The following is an 18,987-nucleotide window of genomic DNA, read 5'->3' as shown; positions in this document are numbered from 1 at the left end:
TTCTAGTTTTGAATGATGTCAAGAGAGGATTTTTTTATACCTGAAATATTTAAATACTATACATTTTCCTTTACATTGCAGGTGGCTAGTAGTTAAAGACTCCTTTGTTCTATACATGAGACCTAAGGATGGACAAGTTGGATCAGTAATTCTTTTTGATAAAGGATTTAACATCAAAACTGGGACCAAAGAAACAGGAATTAAACATGGAGTATCAATTGAAAACCTTTCCAGGTAGGTTAATCTTCTGGGCTATTGAAAATATTTTTGTTTAATTTTGCACTTGGTCTGAAACATGAAACAACAGGCTCTTGTACTTTTTAATGTGATCTGTCTTAATACAATCATACAACAGAGACAGTACACAACAACAATAATAGAACATAGGACCATAAAACAGCAGAGGTCTCAAAATCAGTTCCTGGAGGGACCCTTTTCCAACCACATATATTTTCTCAGCCACAACTGGTCTAATTATTGAATTTACTGCATAATTGTAATATTTGTAAACCATCTCAGAGGTCATTGATAGATAATGATGCCTTTAATGAAATGATGGTCTGTAAAGGATTTTACAAATCCCTCCAGGAACTATGTGTGAGAACCCTGTAACACAGATTACACATGAGAGGAGACTATTTGACCTGTCTTGTTGACTCGCTAGCCTGTAGCTACAGTAAACCCTTGTTTTATCCGAATAATAGTGGGGAAGGGGCGTCTGTTATTGCCAAATGTCTGTTAAATCACAAAACGACATTTTTTCAGCCCCAAACCATTCATATTCATGCCTTTTAGAACATTTAAATGTATGATGTAGAAAAGATGTGATTGTTTCATTATGCTTGCATTTTAGTGAGATTTCTTACATATTTGTCTCATTTTAGCGTACATTACTGTACTGTATTTGTACTGTATTGTTTGTCATAAATATATAAAGTATTGTAACGTTATATACACAGTTTTATTCAAACAATGTCAAACCATGATGCAATTGCTGTTCGGTACATGTAAAATATTTTAAATTAAATGTATTTTGCAACTCACATTTTCATTTCTTCAATTTTGCCCTATTTTTAAGAATAAACTAATGCTGTTATCTGGACTATGTACAGTACCTCTTTATCTGTTTTTGCCCATTATTGTGGTATCATTATCATCATTATTATCATCATTGTCCATTATTGTATTGTCTAGTGTTTCTGAATTTAAAGTCAAAATTTGTCTTTAGCAATTGTGTCTGTTAATCAGCTGGCTGATTAAAATCTTGTCCTTAAAGCCAGGACCATTTAGCCAACAGTTTTCTGTAGTTTTTGTACAGTAATTTGGCATTTTGGATCATCCGTCATACAAACTGACATATACCTGTACATAAGGAATTGTCAGAACAGGGGACAAGACGCCAGAAGATCTGTGGAATCAGGCAGAGTCTGTACAGTTGCCGTGACTTTGTGCTCTAATTTAAAATCAGTTCTACCTGCACGTCATTAACCATCACTTACCTCATCTTAGAATTCAGTTTCAAGTCTTTGCATTTCTAGTCTCCCTTTTCTCCAGTGTTTTGACCCTGCTTGTTTTGACTTCGCTTTGGATTCACTTGAGTGCTTACTCCTGACTATAAAATTGGCTTGTTTTTTTATGACTGCACTTGTGGATTTTCCTATGTGGTTTTGCCCTCTGTCTTCCCAGTTTTGGACTTTGCTTTCATCTCTGACTGCGGCTTGAACTGTGTCTGTCTGTTCATCACACCAGCTTGTCTGTCTGCTTACACCAGCTTCCTCGTCTGTCTCAGCTGTACCTGGGCTCACCTCACTGCCTTAAACCGCTGTTCTCAGTCGAGTAAGAGCAGCAACATTTCAGGTATAGTGTAAAGGTGGCCCAGACCTGGTCCCCTACAGATACAATTGAGCAGGTCTTAGAGGTAACCATTAAATCATATCTGGAAAGATTTTGATCTGTTGAGTCAGTTAATAGATGCAATTAAGCTGTGGTCCTTAAGAGCTACAGAGCTTTGAAGCTTTGGCATTTTCCTTTCCAGTGATCTCTAAATTACATATAATTGAAAAAAAATCCCCTTCTGAAATGGTGAAAATGAAATTGTTCCAAGTGTTTATAAATTGACATGTTAATGATGATCTACAAAGCCTGCTGGATAATGGCTTCTCTTGACCCGGATTAGCCGTACCTGATATAGAGCATTGATTCAGAGACTGGGAGTGCATCAGTAGATGAGAAAGATGTGGGCTCCTTTTAGAGTACAGGAGACAGGCAGGGTGTGAAAGAATGGGTCCCAGAACATGTGCATAATTATGGGAAGAAGACATTGCTGATACCCAAATACAAAATGAACAAAACACTAAAGAACAGCAAGTCTTTCCAATTTGTTAGACTGCACACCCACTGTTTTCATGTCTCTGGACTGGTTAATATCACAATGTTTTCAATATTAAAGAACAATCCCCCAATGTACAGGCAACCTAATACACTATGGGGAAATTGTTCTCACATTGATATAAGTTGATAATATATTATGAAAGACTAACTCTGGTGTGCCAGTAGGTGGGACTGCCTGTTAGTAATGGTAAACACAAGCCTTCATGACAGGTGGTTCTGCCTCAATGGGGTCATTTTGTCTTGTGAAGGTAAGTCCTCCACTCTATACATAAAATAGTAATTTTATTTATTATTGTTATTTATTATGTTGTTTTTAGGACACTTACCATTAGATGCTCGACTTACAGACAGGCCAGGTGGTGGGGACAGTCCATTTATGAGTTTTCACAAAAATATGGGACGGACTTCATGAAAGAAAACCAGCATGGATCCTTTGCTCCTGTGAGAGAAAACACATTAACAAAATGGTAAAGCACATCACCAACCAAAGATGCAAAGATGTTTGTTTTTGTAGATGTTTCACTTTGCGGTGGCATGGTTAGCATTGCTGCTTTGCGGTGCTGGGGCTATAAGTTCAATTCAGGACGTGAGGTGCTTTCTTCATTGGGGTTTGTGGTTCTCCTCGTGTTCGCTTGTAATTCCTCTGCATCCACTGATTCCCTCCCACAGTCCAAAGAAATACCGGTAGGTTAATTGGCTTCTGGGAAAATTGGCCCAAGTGTGTATGTGTCTGTGTATGCCCTGCAATGGACTGGTGTCCCATCCAGGTCTCATCCCACCTCATGCCCTTTACTTTCTGGGGATAGACTCCAGCTCCCCCACAATCTTGAACTGGATGAAGCAGATAGAAAATGGATGGACGAATGTTTCACCCTGCCAAACAGTGATTGACATGGCAAAATGTGCTTTAATACCTCCAAGTCCTGGAAGTGACAAAAGTGAGCACTCATTCAAATGAAATGAGAGGGACTGAAATGGACTTGTCCAAGGGAAAGATTTGTTGTTTATGTATAGAATATACATTTTGTAAAGCTGTTCAGGGATAATTAATAACAATGTTTGATGAGCAAAACATTTAATAAACTTATCTGTGTTTTTTTGGAAGTTATCTCACTGAGGATTGGATGTCTTCAATTTACTGTAGCATTGTGTGAACAAAACTGTTTTCTTCCCTTTCATGAATTATGTTATTGTGCTTCCCCTGCAGGTTTGTCAATGCAGCTGGTTACTTTGACACTATTGCTGATGCACTAGAAGCAGCCAAGGAAGAGATATTCATCACAGGCTGGTGGTATGATGATAAATGTAACAGCTGGCTGATTAAAAACTGCATAAATCATTCTGCCTGCATTGAATTTTTAAAATGCATGAAATATTTATTGAACACCGTTTCTCCAAAGAGCACTAAAACTGGGAAATACAGCATTCTATAACCAAACACTAAAGATAAAGTGTCATGAAGTATTGCTGTAAAGATTTAATGGACCATAGTGTGGACATTGCACTTAAGAACACAAGATAGCCGAAAAGAAACACATCTAAATCTATAAGCAATCTATAGGCATTGTGTTGCAGATCTGAGACTAACAGCTTAGAAACCAAACGAGTAATGATTAAACATTCCTTTCATCCCTTCCAGAGTGTATCATGATTTGAACCACTTGTCTGTCAGGCCAGGGTTAGCCCACAGTGAGTTTATATTGGATTAAACTATTATTGAATATAGGATGGAATATGTGCTTTTAAAATTATTTTAACAGCTTAATTTCAAGTTCCAAACTTTGAAACTTTGTTTTCTATTTTTTTTTAATTAGGGAGGCTTAAAACTAGGACCTGCTGTTCAAGGTTAATCCAACTACAAAGCAATCAATATGCAATAAATGCATCACACTGAGATATGGTCCAAAGATTTTAAACTCACTGGACATTCATTCATTCTTTCTGTTTTATGTCTTTAATGGTAAAATGTTGTGTTACATTCATTCTTGCTCCTGATAAAGTTTTAATTGTGCCAGGTTAAGTCCAGAAATCTTCCTGAAAAGGCCAGTCATGGATGGAAACACCTGGAGACTGGACTGTGTCCTAAAACGAAAAGCTGTAAGTATTTGTAATATTGAACTTATTTCTGATGATTTCTTAATATGACCAGAAAAATATTGTCATGGTAACAGTACATTTTTATATTTTAAATATTACAGATCGCCTCCTTCAATTACTGTGTTGGTTTTAAAAACACACCTCCTACAGTTATCTCTTGTAGTTAGATTCTTGTTAAAAAAATGGAAAGCATGTTAGGATTAAGTGCCTAGGGCATGAATAATATTATAAACTGAGCATCAAAAGAAACCTATGAATATATTTATGCATGTATATTTTAGAAAAATAAAGTAGACCAATTTTGGAAATCGAGTTAAAGGCTGCACTGTTATTTTGCTTTATTAATCACCTATGACTGACCATGATAGGCTTGAATGACTTTGGCTATTGCATAAACATTCAATCACCTCATTAGTGTGAGATTTGATTGGGCACTGGTGATGAAGTGATTTTACCTATTGAATATCAATACTGGTGAAAATTAAGTAAGAAATAAATAGATAAGAACTAATATGCTCCATTAATCAGAAGGACATCACCTTTTGGAATGTTCATAGTCAGCAGTTTCTCATCTGACAGAACATTACAACAAAACACAGTCCACAAATGAACTATCAGCTAAACTAAGATAGGTCACCTCAGGAGGACATTGGAATTAGAGTTACGTTTGCTGATGAATCATGAGTTTCTGAAGACCGCCCTGATGGACATCAGCAAGTGTGGCACAGCTGTCCAGAACAATATTCTGATTGTTGTGCACAACAGACCAATCACTGGGATAGTCTGATAGTGTGATGGTCTGGGCAGAAATGTCTTGCTGTTACAGAGCTCATCTTGTAGTCATTAATGGCAACCAGGCTCCGTAGGGATCAAGACCTATGATCGGTGCACTAATCACCAGAAAGCAGCACTACTGGGATGATCTGGAATGATGTCTGGCATCTGTGATCGAAAAGGCGCATGCTTGTCAAAGTTTCAGACAGAATCCCACAAGACAGTATCTGCAGTCCAGTTCAATGCATATGTCACAGTGTACAACTTGCATCACTTCCAACGGTTGCTATGATACGTCTGTAGCCTCTGACTTTCACATTAGATCCCACATTGATAACCCCTGTAGAAGACAAACATTAATCGACATGATGAATTTATCTACACCGTGTCTGTTCTTATAAAAGTCACCACACCTGTTACAAAAAATATTGTGTTTTTTTGTATCCTAATAATAACTTTGCGAAACTGTTGCAGTTATAGGTGATAAGCTTCTTCTGATGCTCAATATTAAATGAAAAACATATTGTAATGCGGACAGGAATTTACCATTTGTGAATGCAATGTGGTGCATGCATAAAAAAGCATTACTTACTATATGGTGAATAAAAAACTTTAAAATATAAATATACATTTTTCTAAATGAAACAAAATGAGAACCATAAGGAATCTGCAGGTTCCTTTACATCCACTAGTACAGTAATTCATTCTCATATTCATTAAATATTTATTGGGGTGGCTGCAATATGGTTTCCCAAATCTTTTCCCTGTCTCTTAGGAACAAGGAGTGAAAGTATGTGTTCTCCTGTACAAGGAAGTTGAAGTAGTTCTAGGGCTTAACAGTGAATACACCAAGAAAACTCTCATGGGACTTCACCCAAACATCAGGGTAAGGAGCCTCTCATGTCATTTTTCTGTTGAATTATTGAGTCTTAGAAAATATAAGGTTCTAAAGAAAAACATGAAAACATAAGTACATGTATGAAACATTGACATGTTAGAACTGACAGTCAATTCGGTTGAAAAAAAATGCAAGACTTAAAGTTTTGGACTAGAATCTTTTTCTATCTGGAATGATACAGTGTAGGCTATGATTTGTTTAAACAAATTGGGTTAGTTATGGAAAACCTGGACATTTTCTCACATGAAATTGTTATAATACAGAATCCAAAAAAATAGCATTATTCAGTAGAAGAGAGTTGATTGAAATCTCAGGTTTGATTACCAACAGCTTTCTGGTGAACCAAATACATTATACAAAGATTCCATATTAAATTCTGTCTGCTTCCTAAATCACCAATGTCTGCAGCGCAGTATAATAGGTTTTATGTAATTCATTACAAAACATTATACAGAAAAAAGTGTTCATGAATAGGTTTCTTACACCCAAGACAAATGCAATATATCATTAACAAGCAGAAAAAGAAGAGCTTTGTTCTATTTCAAGAGTTTCTTTCAAAGCAGTTCTATAATAATCTTATTTGCAAATCAATTTCTATTCTAAATGGACAGAGGAAAACGGCTAGATATCTTGGAGGTGATGACCTTTTCAAACTCAGTCAGTGAAACAGGAGATAATTAGGATACAATTGTCTGCAGACAGATGTACAGAAAGCGTAAGTGATGTCACCCCAAATCAGCTCATTCTTCTCCACCACAGGTTTCTGATGGGATTCTTTGTTTTGTTGTGTTGTTTTTTTCTCATCATTCAATGAACGAAGGTTACGTCAAAATGTATTACAGACGGCACACTAGCTTTCTCTGTGTGACAGGCCTCTGGACACGCAAATGTTAGGCTACTAGACCATGTATGGTGACAGGAGAGCTGATTGAAGAACAATTACAGGAAAATGATCTCCGTGGTTGGCGCCCTACATTTCTTGTCTTCTTCACAGTGAGCTACAGGAAATTCCCCAGGCCGTTCGTCTCCAGGATCAGGCTTGCTTTCCCCAGGTGGGGAGCACAAGGCGTCTCTTTGGAGATGTGGATACACGAATTGCCATGTCTTCTAATTTTATTCCAGCGAATCCTCAGGCTTATTATTGATTGACACGCCGTCAGATTTTCTTATCATAACTATTATTTTTCAGCAGCAGTTAAACCCTACCAAACAATGATATTCTTTAAAGTGCTTGAGAAACCAACCCTGAGGACTTGTGTCATGCGAGCTCTTCAGTGTAGGTGTCCTAGATTGAGTCCCTAGGTCTTGCTGAACGTAGCGTGTGCCGAGAGCAGGAGTGTGGCTAGGATAAAGAAGATTCACTGTAGACACAGCTGTTTCTCACTTTGCGTGCGGTGGGCAACAGAAGCTGCTTATTTCTGTTTTTATGCCTAGGCACTTCCTCTGTTGATTTTTTTAGATCAGCGCCTTTAATGTTTCTCTTCAGTCGCTGTTTTGGGGTCCCCCATGTCCCAATACTTTTAAATGTCATATCTGATGGAAATTCAGTTCACAAAACAGCACAATGCCAGTTGAAGGCACTGTCAAACACAGTCATCTGGACACACATGATACCTGCTCATTTTGAAAATGTGTCTCCGTGGTTGTCGGCAGGTCATGCGTCACCCTGATCATGTCCCCTCGACGATACTGCTCTGGGCGCACCATGAAAAGACGGTGGTGATCGACCAGTCTGTGGCGTTTCTGGGAGGCATTGACCTGGCTTATGGGAGATGGGATGACCATCACCACCGTCTCACTGATGTGGGGAGTGTGAGGAGGACCCCTCAACCTAGCCCTGTGCTTTCTCCCAAACTAACCAGGGTACTTTCTTCACGCTCTTTTCCCCTTTCCCTCTGGTCTCTCAGGGAAGAACTAGTATCCCTACATCCTGAACAATTCAAGTTCAATTTACGAGGAATCCCACACACAGGAAGAAAGCAGAGAGAGGTTTCACCTGCCTAACCTGGTTCAAGATGGAAATAGGAAAATGGAGGCAAAAGCTGAATGGAAGTAGGAAAGGGCAATAATAATGGTATTATTAGCTTTTCATGAGGGGATGTCGTGGAGGATTATAAGTTAGAACAGCAGAGATAAAGGGGGAGTTGCTGGCAATCCTCCCAGGCTTTTGTTAAAACACCTATTTACAGATATGTGGTTGCAAAGATAATGTGTTGGTTCCTCAGCGAGGGCTCTGCTCCTTAAAGACACAACCCTTTCGTCACATATAGTATAACAATCTTGGAAACATGCCTTAGAGGTATTAAGTTGGTGTTATCTCAAAGTAATAAGTATGCTCCACTTATATGGACCATTCACCTCCATTCCCTATCAAATAAGTTACTGTTTTACCTTTAATTATCTTTCATCGATATCGATACTAATGGAATCAGAGGACTTCACACATACAGCATGTACGCAGTGTTGCATAGTGGCCTTAAGGATACACAAGATTGCAAGCCACAAAAAAAGTGTGTAGATATTAACTTTAACACCGAATTTGCACTTCAGGATAATCAAGAACTGAACCCACTAATTGAGTTCATTGCAAAGGCAATGATGTATAAAATACAATTAGACGACTGATGTATTACTGACTGTAATGTATGAAGCAAGTTCCAGTCAATAATACAGATACCCTTTACTTACCACTTTGAGTCCATTAGTGGAAACTTGTATTGTTTTGTTTTTGTTGAAATATGACAACAGTAAACATCTTGCAAATATGACCCATGGAGACTAATCGCCAGGAGTGCCGCACCAGTGTTTGTCAATATTATGGCTACTCTCATCTTTTTCCCTGCCAAGCTGATAACAGCTGTGTGTTTTTGATGCGTGTTAGTGTCATACGTCAAAATATATCAGACAGGTGACAGTTTCTGTGCATAAGAAAGGAAGTGCACCAGATTCAGTCATGGGCAAAACGGTTCCAAAGCCTTTGATGACAGAGGTATAATTAACATATTAGACTGGGTAGTTGGATATTGTATACAAGACATTTTTTAGTCTCTTTATTTAAATTAATGGTATTTTCAGATTTCTGATGCTACACTGTACAACGTAGATCTTGTTTCAAGCCTTATAACTTCCTCCAAATGAGTTTCAGTATGATTCAACAGGCTGCCTTAATACAGACAGGCTTTTCAATAGGTTAGTAGATTACAAACTGAAAAGGAAACAGAAGTTATCTTCGTAGTCATTTTCGTCTCAAATCAGAATTCACCTAGCTAAAAACAGCTAAAAAATCAAATTTTGTGGACCCTTTTAAAATAGCTTTTTAAACAATATTTTAAATTAGTGATAAACACTAAGCTCTTTAATATAACAATGGGAGATCCCCAAAAATGCTGTCTTGTATTTGTTTAGGTTTCAGTAATTTGGTCAAAAACTTTGAAGAGGATGTAAATTAAGTTTTACTGGGGTAACTCTCCTGGCTGAAGAGAACTCCAACCCGTCAACAAGAGACCAGGTCTTTTGCAAGGGCAAAAATGGGGTGAAATGAAAATGGAACTTGGATGGAGTGAGTCAGCGAGTAGCATGCTATTTAGACATAGGGGACGAGATTATGGTTTGACTTCTTCACAAACTTCTGTTTTAAACTTCAGTTATTACTTCAGCATTACTAAATACTTCAGAGAATTAGTAAAGACAATCTACTGTATGTTGTTGTGGACATGAATCAGAAGTGAGGTGCTAAAAAAGACTATATATATATAAAAAGAGTCAGACGTGATTTTAGGAACACTGGCAAAGTGATCTTACCCAACACTAAGCCCCAACTTTCTCTGTAAAACAGACAATAATTTTGTATGAAAAGATCAACATCAATCTTCTGTCTTCTCTAGAGGTTGTTAATGCATCATGCCTTGAGGTGTGAAACTGAATCTTTAGTAGGAGAGGGTGTTTCTAGCTTTATGAGCTCACTCTTTGTGTTTTTGCAGCATCAGAAGAGTTGTTTTTAAAAGGAAAAATAAATACCAGTTCCATAATATCCGGGACTCCCTTTGAGGGCTCTGAGATAATCCTTACTCATTCACGCTGAGAAACATTGCTTAGCCCCGGTGGAGTTTTCTTTGCCTCATGAGAACTGCATTAAACATAAAGGTCCTCCATGGATGAATGAGTCAACAAATTACTAGTAACCACTAAATGAGAATGATTTACCATATGTACATACCCTGCCGCAGTGAATCTACTGTAGTACAGCACATACCTGCCATCATGTCATTAAATATGTCTGAAGTGTTTAAATAAACATGATTTTTTTCTTTCTATGAAGTAGTTTATTGCATTCACTTAGGGCTTCTTTTTCTATGCTTGAGTGGCTGTGCCTGTCCTACTTGGGGCTCCTCAACTGTAAAATCTTTGCTAATATACATGAAACTGTTACAGCTGTTGGAATAACCTTTAAAATGTCTCCTAAGGAGCACAGTGATATTTGCACTTAATAAAATTATGCCTACCAGGAGAATACTGCTGTGACATTTGCCATTTGTCAAGTGGAAGCTATGATCCTCTATGAACCATTACCCATGCGCAACATATGAACATACAGATACTTAACACTTTGTGGACACAGATGAACAACCTATCCATAGTTCTATAAAATGGCTTGTTTCTATGTCCTTTTCTTTTATTCGGTCTACATGTTTGCTTGTACTTCAACAAACAAGGCATAGTTACATTACAGTTAGTATCTTGAGGCCTGATAGAACGTCGCTGTGCACAATGAACTAGGCATTCAGATTCATTCAACTTTAGATATTCCCTTCTTCCCTTCTGACAAATACTCAAACTGTCTCAACATGAAAAAAAAACGATTTCACATCTAAGGCTTGTGGCAAAACTGCCTTAGTTGCATCCAAAGTCATGTTGTGTGGGGAGTGTGTCTCAGATATATCAAACGCTTTGTGAAAAGAAGCATTCTACTTATATTTGACTCAGAATACTTACTGCACATTATTTCAGTGAAATACTTTGAGATTACAAGTCCCCGGGAAATTTCATCACATGATCTAAGTCAAGCAGTGCCAGTGGTATTTAGTAGTAGCTGGAAGTTGTAGATTTGTCTTCTGCCGCAATGTATTTCTCCGACTAAGAAGAGTCTCCGACTAAGAAGAAAAAAGAATGAAGAGCTGTTAAATCTCTCACACTGCTCCTTGGCTTTTGACATTTCCGACTGTGGGGCAATACATCTAAAATAATGACACTGATAAGCATTTGTCTAACATTATTGAACAATATCTAGTGTGTAATCTGGGGGCTACAGATGCACAGTAGTTAGAGCTGCTGCCTCACAGTTTTAATGTCCCTGGCCTTGATAATCAGACTGTGATGCTGATCATTATCCTCATGTGCTTGTGGGTTTGCTCTGATTTCCTCCCACGGTCCCAGGCCATTCTATGCAATATTTAACTATACCCCCCATGTGAACGAGTGCATATGTGCCCTGCGATATACTGTACAGGCTACTGTTCAGGGTGTAATCCTGCGTTGTGCTCTGCGCCTGCCAGATTAGGCTCTGTCTCACCGCAACTCACTAATAAATAAATTAGTATTAAGGATCCCTTTAGCAGGGATCAATTACACCTTCAGACTACTGAATATTTAATTCAATGTGTCTTGTAATTTGTCTGCAATAAAAGTCTAGAAAGCACTATTTTTGGTATTTTGGTATGATTAGTGGTTACACTCTTTGTGTTGTGAAAGAAAGGAGTGCATCCAGAGCTCATCATGGTTTCTTTAGGGTTAAGCAGCCTACAGAGCATGTGCTTTCCCTAGGATGGGATGCAGATCTTTCACAGGTATTAACTCCCAAACAATGCTGGTACCCACTTATACAGCTGCATGGACTGGAGCACCAGGGGTAAAGTACCTCTTTCAAGGGTACAACAGCAGTGCCTGAAGCAGGGAATCGAACCATCAACCACTCAGTTGTGAGTCCAGGTGCTATGCTACCTCCTCTTGTGGTATTGTTTTATACTGTTACAAAATAAGGGTGTTTGGGAAAATCCAGAGCAGGAAATGAAATAATTAAATCAAATAATACCTGAATGTCAAAGACATACTGGAGCAGGAATAATGGCAGGCAAGTGATTTCTTTATTTTCTGGCACAGCTCAGGTGCTTAGTAATAAAATTGTAGGCTAACTAAGACCTAGAAACAGTAAATTGTAAGGTAAAGTATTGTTAATGTACATGTACTGAACAGTGATTGCAATTGATAGATAACAATACTTTATGCATTTACAAAAAAACTTACCGTACAGTAATGTATGCCAAAATGGGAAAAATATGTAATAATTCTCAGTAAAATACAAACATAATAAAATAAAATGCAACATATTTTCTACAATATATCTTTAAGTGGGTCTAGAAGAAATGAATAGCAATATTGCCCTTTCGGGGATAGAGGTAGGGCAATTATAGGGGATAGGGGTTGGGCAATTATAGGGGATAGGGGTAGGCAAAATACTTAAATTGGGTGTTGTTTGTGTTTTGTATGCTTTAACAATTTTTATATACAGTTCATTCATTACACAAAAAATATAGAGCCTGTATATTTATGATAAAAAAGGCTCAGGAAGAGTTTTCATTGACGATTGCTCCATCCATACATTGACTAACCAGGTAACAGGGTGTTGATTGCAAAACTAAGTCAGATCTTAAGGACATGTACTGTATAGTACTGTAAATATATATATTTCTTAAATAATGGTGTATTTCGAGCTGAAAAAACGTCATTTATGACTTAACCAACATTTGTCAATAATGGACATCCTTTGCCCCCTGTTAGTGTGTTAAACTGAAGGTTTACCGTATTAACAAGTGGATGGTTTCTCAGCGCACAATGAACTGAAATGCAATTGCATGCTGGGATTTTCATATCTGTTCATCGGCTTTTCCACAGCAATCGGCCATAATAGTTGAAGAAGAGATGTGTGAAGCCAAGAGCAGCCAGGTGGGCAAAGACAGTCCAAGCAGTGTGGAGTGGAGCGGGGGCTTGAAAAAAGAACACGCTGATGAGCGCCTGCAGGAAGAGAGCTGCGGTAGGCCAGCCTCACAGAGCAGCAGGCTTCACACCGCACACTCTGAGGACCCCACCACAGAGGACTGCAGCCACACTTCAGAAGATCCTGAAGCAGGTGAGAAGGAAACTGCATAGTTGCTCCATCAGAGTCCCTTGTCTTTTGAAGTATGACTTAATTTTTGGAAGAGCAGCTGTGTTTTCTTGCTGTGGGAAAACAATGATTAAAGAGAGATCAGCTGTGCGGTTTGAATTTTGATCACGTGATGTCATTAGCCTCTAAAAATTGTTTTCAATTCTAAGAAGAAATATAATGAAAACATTACTGTTCTCTTATTATTTCCAGCTCATTACCTTTTTGTTTTGAGTTTGTGTTTTGTTTATGACTGTACTATAATCACCTTTAAACAAAATCTCAATTCCTAATTAAAAACCGTCCCCAGGCTCACTTCATGAGATAAGGTAAACGAAAGATAGTGAAACAAATAATTGAAAACTCAACAAAACTTAAAAATAAAATGAAACTCTGTGAATGTAAGACTGAGAATACAGGCTGTGACGCCACATGTTTGTTCCCAGGGTACTGCAGCAGGAGCAGCCTGAGCTCGAGAAAGATCCATCCCAGGGAGGTGTCCAACAAAAGTCTGTCTCTTCAGTCCAGTGAGTCTGGGACATTTCGAACACAGTATTCATTGACTTTGCCTCATGGTAGGTAACAACTGAACCTTATTCTGCTTGTGTTTCCACTATGCAGGAGCTAAACGTTCAACAACACAGCTATGCAATTTACAAATAATGTCCATTATGTATTTTTCTACTTTAGCTGTTCATGCATTCCTATTGTACAGTAGTATATGATTTGCAAAATAAATATTTAGAAATGTCATCTCTGTTGTATTGCATTTCACGATACTGAAAATTATGAATAAGAGATCTTTTTACCAGCAGCCAGATATTTTTAGAAATACTGTAGTGATAATATTCTGAAAGGAAGCATCCTGATTTCTACAATACATCTTACGTGACTAATGAACATGAGAACATTGGCTATTAGTGTGTACCTCTCATTTACAAGATCATTACTTAATAATAATTACTTATTTATACTGTAGAATTGATAAATTTCTGCTCCTAATATTTTCCATTTCACCAACAAAAGAAATGAAAAACAAAGTGAAGTTTCATTAATGATTTGCTTAGGTAATCCATTAATTAACACTTGATTCTGACCATGCAGAATGAATATGTAATTTGTTATAGACTAACTCTGTAATGTAGAGCAAAAACTGACTATGTGAAATGTTTTACTGAAAAATGTAATGTGACAGGAAGAAAGGAAATGCCTGATACAAATTAAAAGTTGGCACTGTAGCTTTTTTCCTCACAAAGAGAGATCCGTCTTAATTTAGAGCACGCTGTGATATTAGAATGACTCAATAAATTGAGCTACCGTACCATACATAGGATTTTAATGACATTTACAAAATGAGTATTTTAAGCTCTTCCACATCACATTACCCTCCTTTATAACCACTAAGAGTACATCCTGAATTACAAGCTTCCCATTAATAGATGGCTAAATGAAGAAAAGTGTTTTTGTTTCTTTTTTTTCTTTCAGCTTGATTATGAGACATTCGTTCTGTAAAAAAATACAAAAATATTTCTATTTTTTGTAGATACAAGCTCACTCCGAAGTCACATTAGTAGCAATGAGCTATGTGGAGAGGCCAGGTTTTGGCATGGCAAGGATTACTGCAACTTTATCCTCAAGGACTGGGTTAAACTGAACAAGCCTTTTGACGGTAAAATCCTGTATCTATGTTATATGCATCTTTCACCTCATGCATTTCAAATCAACCCTTGTTCCATGTGTAAGGGATTCAAGGAGTCACAGCACCGGTCAGTAAAGGTTTCATCTGTGGCGAAAAAGGCTGTTTCTGGAGAACAGTGAAGAAGACACACACAAGGTGTATTCCCCACAGTTCCCCAAATTCCATGCATGTTACAGAGGGTTTTACAGTCCAGCCATGTTCACCTTAATTTATTACCATGAAAGGGTGCTTATGAGTGACCACTATCAACATATTGGAATATAGAAAATACTTCCACATCGTGGAATCATGGCCCAGATTATACGTGGTAATTCAACTGTGCTGTCTTCATTACTGTCTTTTACACACATTGACTTTCACTTTCAGGATATGGCCGGTTGACGGGTCATCTACACAGTATGCGCTGTGATGCGGAATTTGTGGTCTACTGAAAATTTACTAAGTATTTTGAAATGGCACAGGTCAGGTTAAAGCTTCCCATCTTGAAATTTACATCAGACTCCACTGCAGTAAATAGGTCATTATAAGAGGTCTTACATCTGCGAGGGAAGAGTGACTGGTTACTGTAGATCTCTCTATGCATGTGTCGTGTCAGAACCCCCTTGGAAATCTCTATCCCCTGCCCTGTACTGGTTACAATGCCAGTGTGAAACCCTGTCAGGAGAAGAATTGGATACGATAACAGCAGTTCTAGATTTCTACCAAACATGGAGTCAACCTAAAAATTCTTTTCTGCTGACCGAAAGTGGATTACTGAAAATGGGGCAGACTCCCTTAACCTTAATACAACTCCCAAAATAATTGAGGAGCTGTCTTGTAACAAAACACTGAGAAAACACATTTTAACACTGGGTTCTAGATAAACGCACTAACACAATGGATCCATGCCAAACATACTGGAAAAAAAAAACAATAGCAAGCTGAGTGTTGTCACAGATGCATCAGTTTTATTTACCCCATATACATAATTTTCTACTTTTGCAATTAATGACTTCACACAGGAAAATATCTAATGTAAACATAGCTCAGTGCAATTAATTATGTTGGCTTTGTTTAACCCCCGGATATAGAACAAGGGCTTGTCACAAAACTCACCATATTTGGGAAGACCTCTGGAAAACATCAAATTTGCATTAAGTGCACTGTGCAATTTAAACCAGGGGAATGCTATAGTAATCTACAGAATCTAAATAACTTGTGTTTAGAATTGTTTGCTGAACAAATCACCACTGGCAAAATGTGTGCATGTGCATATATATATGTATGATTTTTGTTTGAACAGATTAGGGATAGGAACATTGTTTTTTTTTTCTGTTACAGATTTTATTGACCGATATAAAACTCCCAGGATGCCTTGGCATGATATAGGAGTGGCAGTACAGGGCAAGGCAGCAAGAGATGTTGCTAGGCATTTCATTCAGAGATGGAATTTCACAAAGGTTTGTATTTACACTGAACCATTTTGTTTTTACTAATTATTTGAATTCAGGAACGTTGTGATGCTTAACGTCATTATCAACAGATGTTTTGAACTATTCACAAAAGCAGAAATAGTAACATATATATTGAGCTGTCATCACCAATGAATGATAAGAAACATTTTATTAACCTTTATTTTTTTTATTTGATGACATTATATAAATCACACTTTTGGTTAACTTTTAAAAAATGTCAGGCAAACATAATCAATGTTGTATTGCATATTATGAAGGTGTTCCTTTCTTCCTTTATTTTGCACAGGATGTCCACAGTTAAAATACCTAAATTATACTATATTTTATTTATTTTGTGCTTATTGTAAAGTCTGAGATAGATGCAGTGTAAATTATCTTTAATTTAGAAATTAGAATTAGAGGTTTTGTACACCTCTATAAAGAAAGGTTAATTTTTTGTAGAATAGAAAATCCAGTTTAAAAATAATCTGCTAGTAGTGACATTTGTATGTTCCATTGCTGAAAAGGTTTTTTTTTGTCTTGTAATTCTTTAGAATAAGCAGCATTAGCTTGAGCTTAGCACCACCTGCAGTTTAGCATTGAAGTGTGTTCTGAATGCTTGTGTGACTCAATAATACCACTGTCTCTCACAGATCCCTTTTAAAATAATTAGAGTCCTTTTTACTGGGATTGTTCAGTAATTTAATTGGTGCAGGCCTGTATTATTCGAAATGAAATGTCAGTCATATTTCATTTCTGGCTGCGGATCAGGCACATTTTCGGAATAATTAAAAATAAAGGGAAGCCAGGTGGGGAAGAGGTGGAAACAAAAGCTGCATGAATGGGCTTGATTAGGTGTTTAAAGAAAATGAGATTCCCTGGCCCAAAGAAAAGTACAATTGAAGTGATTTCTGGTGTAGCAATTGCCCACTCTGCTGATTAGGGAACTGAATTTAGTAATTGTCTGCATTCATCATTTTATTCAAGCTCCATTTTTGTTAGAGCAAAAATAATCAATTTGATTATTCTGCCATAAAAAGTACAACAATAAGCAGGAATAATAATAATAATAATAATAATAATAATAATAATAATAATAATAATGTTTTTAAAATCATACAGTATTTTGAAGATTGAAATAAATCAAAATATTTTGTCTTTAGAAATAAAAGACTGATCTACATATTTACACATATTCCATAAAGTTTGCATTTTATGCGAGGTACTTTGCAATGTTAAAGAAACGATAGGGAATAAACTACAGGTAATCTCTTTCATTTGGAATCTACTATTAAACCATATCAACTGAATATGTCTACTAGCTTGTGCGGCTATCAAAATCAGAAGAATACTGTACAAACACCAGAATATGTGCAATCAAATATTAAAATAGACCCCAACTGTGATTGCATTTCTAGTACCCAGGAGATGTTATACACCTTTGTATCTTTTCTAATAGAATCTGAACTGCAAGTATATTCAGTATCATAAATATTGTCGAAATGCCACAGAACACGAAACATGTTGTGATAATTAAAAAAATTACTAAGGAGCAAAAGGTTGCAGCTGTAGCCCTGCTGAGATTTTGAAGATGCTCCTACTCCTCTGTCGAAGGTAATGATGTAAATGAGATGAAGCAATCTGAAAATTGTTCTTATTCCACAGATAATATCAAATATACAGAGTGCTTGAAGAGATAATGATCTCCATATCTATTGTTACAGTTTACGATATTGTGCAAGCCATGATATGACTCTGTAGTCTCAGACACAAAGAAAAAAAAAAGCACTGATGAATTACTGCTAAGCTCTTGTACAATATATATTTTTATCACACTATTTAATAAACCATCCAAACTACAGCACATGTGTTGATCTTCCAGCCTCTAGGTCTAGACAGCTAGAAAAACTAACAGCTAGAAGACAACAAGTCACAGTGACAACTGCTCACAAAATAAGACTCACCTCCATTACAATGAAATCAACACAAAATGCCAGTTCAATTAGTTAAAAAATTACATTATAGCAGAAAGTACTTAATGGGTTAATTTTATGAGTTGTCTTCATTCTGAAATCGTTCTGTGAGTTAATTGAAAGATTTTGTTCAAAAACAACAATGCTCACGGAGCAATACCGGTACGTCGTTTTCTACAACATGAGCTGTTCACATAACAATATGAGAATTCAATACCAGAGTGTTTTTTCTTTCTCCACAAAGGGATTTTCTTATTTTGATTATATTTTCACAACCATAAGATTTAATTTATTCAGAGATGCTAGGCTGTTGACTGAAGAAAGAAATCCAAGTCATCAGTAGTCATTTTCTATCATGCACTCCTCATATCAGAATAAAATGATTCTGAATTATGTCAGCTGAAGTTTTCCATGATTTGAATAAACAAAATTTAACACATTTCTATGCATGCATCCATCGTTCCGTATGCACAAATATATATATATATATCAGCACTTTCTTACTACATCATAGCTTTTTGGTG

The 18,987-nt window shown here is 36.9% G+C and overlaps 1 protein-coding gene across 3 annotated transcripts in view; it reads left to right on the top strand.

The window, feature by feature from the left end:
- The window catches only part of LOC102688611 (phospholipase D1), a 50,379-nt gene that overhangs the window by 19,288 nt on the left and 12,104 nt on the right, over positions 1–18,987 (top strand). For 2 of the 3 annotated variants that reach the window (XM_006638947.3, XM_015363338.2), the window contains exons 9-18: positions 82–234; positions 2,709–2,858; positions 3,599–3,682; positions 4,407–4,488; positions 6,038–6,148; positions 7,814–8,023; positions 13,109–13,343; positions 13,805–13,933; positions 14,902–15,027; positions 16,378–16,496. In XM_006638947.3, the coding sequence (XP_006639010.1) occupies positions 82–234; positions 2,709–2,858; positions 3,599–3,682; positions 4,407–4,488; positions 6,038–6,148; positions 7,814–8,023; positions 13,109–13,343; positions 13,805–13,933; positions 14,902–15,027; positions 16,378–16,496 (1,399 nt within the window). The remainder of the gene's footprint in view (positions 1–81; positions 235–2,708; positions 2,859–3,598; positions 3,683–4,406; positions 4,489–6,037; positions 6,149–7,813; positions 8,024–13,108; positions 13,344–13,804; positions 13,934–14,901; positions 15,028–16,377; positions 16,497–18,987) is intronic. The other variant, XM_015363337.2, reaches the window with a different exon arrangement.

Source organism: Lepisosteus oculatus, chromosome 15, assembly GCF_040954835.1.
Source record: "Lepisosteus oculatus isolate fLepOcu1 chromosome 15, fLepOcu1.hap2, whole genome shotgun sequence".
Classification (NCBI taxonomy): Eukaryota; Metazoa; Chordata; class Actinopteri; order Semionotiformes; family Lepisosteidae; genus Lepisosteus; species Lepisosteus oculatus.
Note: the sequence above shows the minus strand (reverse complement) of the source record. Positions and strands in the feature narration are given on the sequence as shown.